The sequence below is a fragment of the Chenopodium album genome, chromosome 1 (assembly GCF_948465745.1).
Source record: "Chenopodium album chromosome 1, dcCheAlbu1.1, whole genome shotgun sequence".
NCBI lineage: Eukaryota > Viridiplantae > Streptophyta > Magnoliopsida > Caryophyllales > Amaranthaceae > Chenopodium > Chenopodium album.
In genome coordinates this window covers 22,968,435-22,976,593 of record NC_137834.1, presented here as the reverse complement: position 1 = coordinate 22,976,593, position 8,159 = coordinate 22,968,435, and the positions used below count along the sequence as shown (strand labels likewise).

The 8,159-nt window shown below is 36.1% G+C and overlaps 1 protein-coding gene across 1 annotated transcript; it reads right to left on the bottom strand.

Annotated features, from left to right (window-relative positions):
* Window positions 1-2,666: 2,666 nt before the first annotated feature.
* On the bottom strand, window positions 2,667-7,880 carry LOC145642674 (uncharacterized). Its single transcript, XM_081693854.1, has 5 exons — window positions 7,546-7,880; window positions 4,327-4,425; window positions 4,130-4,238; window positions 3,198-3,275; window positions 2,667-2,987 (listed from the first exon to the last, which is right to left on the bottom strand). Exons 1-5 carry the CDS (start codon window positions 7,731-7,733, stop codon window positions 2,874-2,876), a joined length of 588 nt encoding a protein of 195 aa, XP_081549980.1. The 5' UTR covers window positions 7,734-7,880; the 3' UTR covers window positions 2,667-2,873.
* Between the last annotated feature and the right edge of the window lie 279 nt (window positions 7,881-8,159).

Sequence of the window (8,159 nt, the reverse complement as noted above, 5' to 3'; positions counted from 1 at the left end):
TACTCCCATGCCCCATCCGCATGACTTTTGTTTTTTGCTACTTTATTCAAGTTTTTTTTTTTAATTAATGCATTTATAGATAAACATTTTAATTTAGACTGTAGCATATTCGCACTTTAAGTTAATACTCCACTATTTAGTTGTTAAGAAATTTAATGTCTACTTAGTATATTGTGCAAACACCCAAATTTGTAGGGGCCCCTAATTATTAGTTTGCCCTTAGGCCCCTAAAAACTCACCCTGATTCAAGAAACAACTTTAAGGAAAGGAAAGAAAGAAATTCTTAATCAAAGCTATGGAGATATGGATAACTGTTCTTCGTTAATAATGATAAGCGTCAATGTTCATTGATGAATGGATAATCACATTAGGCTTCGTCTTGGCAATTACAATGCTGTTAGGTTTCATTAATGTATGTATTTTCATGAAAATTATTGAGTATCATCTTCACAAATAGTCCCGTTGTTTGGTGTTATACATTGGCATATGTACTTTGTTTTTTTTAGATTGAGTAGATGGTGTTATTTGGGAGAATGTATGTGGCGTTGAATTATTTGTATGGTAATTCAATCTCTATTTCATAATTAAATGAAGTGTTTTAATTAATTTAATTGAAGGTGGAGATGGGGTTTAACTTGCAAGCCTTCTTCATGTGAAATTGTGAATTATTTGGTTGCCGTTCACTGTGGTTTTACATGCAAATCTTGGATTTGGTGATTATTCTGTTAAGTCAGATTTACTTTGCAAAGTCTGCTACCTGAAATTACTTGAATGAATGTGTCTTGCATGTTTTAGAACGCGTCGCAATGTAACAAGTCGCAAATAGCGACTACACCCCGCAATCTACCAACTCCCTTGCAGCAATTCCGATTACAGTAGTCGCAGGCAGCAGCGTCGCAATCTAACAAGTCACGTGCAGCTATTATGCCACGCAATCTACCAACTCGCCAGTTGCAACTCTGATTGTAGTAGCCGCATGCAGTAGGCGTCGCAATTTAACAAGTCACATGTATTATGGCTGGATGATATCCTCTAGTAGCTATATGATATCCTCTCGGATATCATCCAGCCAATAGAGGATATCATAGACACAATCATAAATAATATAATATAGCTAATAGAGGATATGTATAACTTGTTAGAGAATATGTAAAATTTGTTTGATGATATGTATAACAATGACAGAACCTCCATTGAAGATCTCGAGGTCATTGGTATAACATAAGTTGCTCATTTCTCAACAAAAATATATGCATATGTTATCAAAATGCTTACAATCAAACATACAATCATATGGGACAATCAATTTCAACAATTATACATCACATAAGAAAGCCCCAATTCGATTTTTTGGGCATTTTTCGAAAAATTCGAGAATCTCAAGCAATTGAACTCTCTCTCTTCTGCCATGGATGACCTCGCTTCTCTCCTCTCCTCTCCTTCGTCGTAACCACCACCAACTTCTCATCGGGTAAAAACTTAATTCTTCATCGTCGTAAGAAAATGACGATGATACTTCTCGACTGACGTAACATTGGGTGCGGCTTACTACACCCAATACTTTGTGATTTTTCAATGGAGAAAGGCAAACACCTACCATTTGAATGTTAATCTTAGTTTTTTCGTTAGATTTGACAACGAAGTCGCCGAACATGGTAGAGTTGGGGTTGAGGCTTGTTGTGTTGTTGGTGGTGTTAGGCATGGTGTTTGTTGCGATTGTTTGGGTTCATCAGCCATGATAATGAGAAAAGAAGAGAGGTTGAAAACAAAAGGAAGCAAAGGCCGGTGATTAATCAAGTTGTTAAAACATTTTTCAAAAAAAAATAAAAAATTTAAAAAGTTTTTCTAAAATTACAACATTGTCATTTGGCATGAATTGAAATATAGAAGTTTGGCTTGAATAATGAATACTTTATTAATCCCCATCTCACTACGTTGAGATTAGACTCAGCTTGGCTATTGGCCAACGCTGCACGGCAACAGTGCAAACTATTTTTGAAATTTTTTGGTGTTGCTTTAAATTCATCTATGCCACCCTTTTACAAAAAAGGCTACAAGACACTGAAGAAAAATCCAACTTTTACATTGTCCTTTCGGCCGTACATGATTTGGTACGTGCTGTAAGCCAGTAGCTAGGGATGGCAATCTAGTCCGGATCCGACCCTACTCCGCCCGGATCCGACCCTACTCCGCCCCGATCCGAGGTAAAATATCCGCTCCGAGTCCGAGAAAAAAGTAATCCGAGTTCGACTCCGTTAAAATAATCCGACTCCGAGTCAGAGGAGGGTCGGAGTCGAATCCTATAAAAAATCCGAGAAAATCATCTGACTCCGACAAATGTCCGACTTTAACGGATTATCCGACTCCGACTCCAATAGATAGTGGTTTTTTGTGTGGGTCATGGTGGCATTGGGTGTGGGTTGTAAAGGCCCAAATAGCCCAACATCTCAAAGTATATTGAATAATGAATAAAAAAACTCGGAGTCGGGTCGGATGGAGTCGGAGTCGGAGGTCGGATATTGAAGTCGGAGTCGGAGTCAGATGTCGGAGTCGGATGTTGAATTTAACATCCGACTTCCTGTCGGGTCGGAGTCGGATTTAGCATAATCCGCTCCGAGTCCGACCCGTTGCCATCCCTATTAGTAGCATGTCAATTGAGAACAAACTCAAACTCAAACTCATCTTACCATTTCTGCCGTAAAAAGTACCACTACAAAAGAGCAAATTAACCAAGCTATCTGCCTACCTTTAAAGTATCAATTACAAATGTACTTGGTCATAGATTCTCAATGGCGAATTTTTTAGCACTAAACTCGTGAAACTACAAAAGGTAAGCTGCAAACAAAGCAGTTCTGTAATCAGTTGAACAGAAACTAACGTTTCTTCTTGCTTGCTTTGGCAGCACTCGATGGGCTTGCAACAAGGTACACAAAAAGAGAGACTATGGAAATAACTGAGACTAAAGAACCATATTTAGCCAGCAATCTCTGCAATTCCAGTAAACACAAGGTATTAGTATTTTGAAAAACAGGGAAAAAAAATATATTATCCAAGGAACAACTCATGATATGAAAATCATGTACCTTAGCCTGAAAGATCCATAGCACCAACAATTTATAATCAACAAGATAAATGAAAATTCATCAGTGAACGTGATACATAAAATATCGGGGAAAGTTGTATATATGTTCTGAGACACTCACCCAATCGAATTTAGCCTCTGGGGGTCTGTCTTCAAGGATGTCCAAAGGAAAGATTGGCGTGGAATACGCTTCCTACAAAGTACATTTCAACTCCATGAGTTTCTAATAAACAGAATTAAACTCTAAAGGATAGATTTGACAAATTGGTATGAAAGTATTAATCCTACTGAGTGTTTCAAACATGGGTGTTTTGAGCTTCAAGGTGATTTCTCTTCTAGCACCAAAAGCCACCCTGACACTAGGCAAAGGATTTTCCCGTAGGCATGTGGCAAGTCATAGTCCCGCCCCCAAGGAATTAAAGGAAACTAGCATAACTTTCCAGACCATCTATCGATTACTGCTACTGGTAAATCAAGAATGACATAATACTATATATGGTACTTATGGTGGTTGGACACAAAATTTGATCACAGGTAAGGTCATAATGGTAGAGAACTAGAGACCACAATATGAGATCCTTGAGCACATGGCCTTCATGGTAATAGACTAATAGTATGACATGGAAGCTTATATGCATTTTGTAGCCACCAGTCATCACGCAAAATTAGCCAAGTACCATTAAGGGTTGGGGACAATGGAGGTCAACGATAAGCAATATGATTTACGCACATGAACCAAACATGACCCACATTTACACCTGATTACAAGTAAAAAAAAATCCCAATTTACTTCACCTACAATTGTGCCCTTTCTTTAATACTTGGCTCAATTCCTCATTTTCAACAGATGCCTTATAATCCCTTGCATAAGTCAAATTGAGGCAAGTAATAGGTCTGGTTTAAGTATGACTACGGGTAGATAACTCAGGCTACTCAGCTAGTGACATTCAGCTGAAATAGTCCCCAAGGTAAATTGAACTTATGCCCTCATCTACTAGAATAAAATGATATTTAACCATCATAGAGAAATTGCAATAAATATTAAACCTGGAGAGCAGCTTTAGTTGGAACACGATATTTGATCACAGCTGGTGCACCATGGAACTTTCCTTTCACTTTGGCTTCCAACTCAAAAGAGTGTGAAACAAGAGCACCACTGGCAACAAAAGAAAGGGTTTACTTCAGATCCATTGAGCTTTATTACACAGGCATTTTAGAAAATAATATGATAATGAGTAACTAACACATCAAGTCTCTCCCATGAATTAGAGGTTTTGCCATCTATGATATCAAAAGCATCTTCAGGCCAGCTCTCATCAGTCAGGCTTACATCATACGCCGTCCTGAGAATATACAGAACAAAAGAGGTCATTTGTGTTCATATTTTTCAAGGAAGAGCATCAACCATCATGGAAGACAATAAGCTATTGCATTGAAACTCAAAACAGATCAAAGGAAGGCCATCAAGTAAAATTAGCATTTGAAGCATATTGAGTATTGACCACCAAGTTTAGATAACAAGAATAGGCAATGGCTGGAGAAATCAAATATTCTCAAGCATCAAAACAATAAAACACAAAGCTTTAATGATAAATTCATAAATAATACAGATTGGTAAAGAGCATTGAACATGAAATATTCACCCATTCCAAGCGTGCGACAGAAACAAACCCAAGAGCACAGCTAAAAGATCTGCAGCTTTGCCATCTCCGAGAATCCAAGACAATAAGGACAATCTTATATATACTTCAAATCAGCGACTTTCAACATACATCAGACGCCAAATAGTAACTACATAATCTATTTCATAAAAAATTTCTTTGCACATTAACTTCCAAAATCTATCAACACTCCACATAATGCACAGAGGTCAATACAATAAAGCACCATGAGAGCAAGACAACAGAAACTTTATAAAGACCTTCAGTTACTCTCCTTTAAGAATCTTCATGACCCCTGTTGTCTTGTAGTTTCTTTTTTAAGATTGGTCTCATAACATTTAGAGTCAACTTTATTCCATTTATGATTGTATCCAAAGTTAATCTTGAAAACAATTTTACCAACATGTTTTCCCTTTCAAATTACAAAGTCCACAGAAAATATATCTTCTGGTTACATTTATTGCTACTCTCATTCATTGAAGGCTCTTCAATATGGTTAACTAAAGTGAAGTTAGCAGACACAAAATATTTGGTCCATGTCAAGTGAAAATTCTTATATACACCTGGGTGCAACAAGAATTTTTTTGTCCATTTGATGATTAAAAGAGTAATAACCATCAAAATGAGCAAAAAATACTCTTAGGTGCACTTTGCACCCGGGTGTCTATAAGAATTTCTTTAATCAAGTGACACCCATAACTTACATAAGGCAATACATTCATTATTTAAATATTAAGCGGTTCATGAACAAACCGATAAATACTGGTAAGTGATGCCAACCATACTTATAATTAGCAATTTAGCTCACACTAAACATTTACAAAAATATAAGATTTAAGCAAAATGCTCAACTGAAACTAGAGATTTTAAATTAGACCGGGAATTTAAAAGAATTTGGTTAGTAAAAGAAAAGTAAAAAAGCTTAAACCAACCCCCTTCTTTCTCTCCTTCGTCACTTTGTGCTTTATTGCGCATTCATGTTTTATCATTGTATCACTAAGACTCTAAACCAAAGTTCTTTGAAAGTTGGGCTGCTAAGCTTAAAAAGTAGTGGATAGTGGTCATAGCAAAAAGAAGCCACATTTATTTGTGTTGCAAGTTGCAACAGTGAGTAAAATAGCATTCAGTTGAACATAATCTACCAGGTATTTCATGTTTATACTTGTAATTTTAAATTAATCTACTCGTGATTTTATACTTGTGATTTTAAAGACTCAAGACTTCAAGTGTAAATTTAAACCACTCTACAACCATGATGGAAATCCAAGTCCTGTGTATCACCGGATCTCTTCCTCCCGATGTCCCTTCCATCCCCACTGACACCAACTCCCTCTCCGTCTATCAATGTCTACAAGTCTGTCTACTATCTATGTAAAAATGTCGTTTACTAGTTAAGAGTACTTGTAAAAGTTCCCGTTCAATCTTCATCCTGCTACCTGAAAGGGATTTAGTCTCATCAGGCTATTTTCCTTCTTGGTTAGAATTTGGTTTGGCATGGAATAATCAAAGTGACAACATCCCAAGCTACCAGATGAATGGGTGAAGAAATTGCAAAATTCAATAAAGGTTATTAAATATTAATGGTTGCTTCATGGAGAAATAAGAAGCTCAGCTGCTATCCTCTTGCTTACAACCAATGGCTCAATAAATAATTGCCAGGAAAAAAGGGATCTTTCAACAAAGATAAACAGGGAAATAATCAAGAGAGAATCAAGTACTCTATCTATGATAATCTTAAATGAATTAGCATTACTCTAGACGATCCTGAATTGGGAAAAAAAAGTAGGCTTTTTGGGAAAGTTCTTTTACTTAATCAACCAAATATTGACATATGAGATTATTTTCTAAGACATAGCATAACATTTCAATATTCTATCAATACACAATATCTTCTTCAACCATCAATGGCAGGGTTTGTGGGCATCTTACGGAAGATCTTAATTGACCAAAACATTAAGGGGGCATTAGGTATGAATAATAGAAATGGAGTGGAAACGAAACAAATAAGAGGGAGGAAAGAAATCATTTAATACTTACTTTTTTATTTGTTTGGTTTAATCATGCAAAAGAATCACCTAAAACTATCTCCCTTTATTTTTGATTGACGAGAGTAAGGGTAATTGTTACCTAAGATTTTAGAGAGGTAACAAATGGGTGGAAACCATTACCCTTAGGTAACGATAATTGTTACCCAAGCCTCCTAACCAAACACTTTGTAACGGTAACGGTTTTATTGAATCCGTTTCCAACCCAAAAAAAACTCTCACCAAATATGCTCTAAAATTATCCCGCCATCATCAACTCGCATATTATTCAATATTCTATCTATACAATTTTCTCAATCATCAATCGAATATATAGATTGCATTATGCCTTGACATCAACACAATGTGACTAATTAAACTGAATAACAGCAATAGATCTAGCTTATTACTACTCACTCAACAAATCAACATTTCACCTTCACTCTAGAGGTGATGCAGAAAACTTAAAATTATTATATTCTCAATCATTCAACAAAACTTGGCAAATAAAATCAACAATTAAATACAAATCCAATCAAAACCTAAAACAAATTTCATAAATTAGCTCGAAATTTTCGTTCTAATATACCTAAATACACAATCAATCACAACAAAATCAATCATCATAAAACAAAAATGAATAAAAAAGTCAACGAACACAATCGACTGAAAAGTAAAACGACAAACTCAAGCAATCAAAGAACCCTAGATCCATAAAATCAAATTGATTAAGGGTAATTAAATCGAGTAAGACAAGAATGATAGACAAGATGATTACGCAGATCCTTCGTTGTAGATATCGATGGAAACAAGAACGCGTTCGGCACCAGATTTCAGGCGCTTGAGAGTGGCTTTCTTGTGAGCGACAATGAAGGGTGCATCGGAAGAGGCAACAGCAGAAGATACAGCGAGGAAAAGGAGAGAGAAGGAGATGAAGAGTGAAGCGTGGAGAACGCGATTCGCCATTGATGAAGCTAGAGGTTTTGGTTTACGAAGGTGAGAGTCAGCTGAGTGGGTTGAGTTTGTTTGTCCGAGTATACCAAAATCACACAATTAGATGTCTATATAAGTAGCCTAATTTACATTTTCGAGCACCTAAGGTTTCACATAATTTCACTTTATGACTTGTTCTTTTCACCTAAACACAGAGAGATTTGGTATGAAATTTTTAAGGTCTGATCTGGTATAATCTGATTTTTTTTTATTTAGTCTGATTTGATCTGATTTAACAATTTGATGAATCATGCTGAGTTCGATGAGTTTATTCATTCGAAGTGGGATAATAATGCCCCGATTATCCCATTCCTTCGAACCTTTGCTGAATTTTTGTCTTCATGGAATAAAGAAATTTTTCATAACATTTTTAAGAAGAAAGCCGAGTTGTGGGCTAGA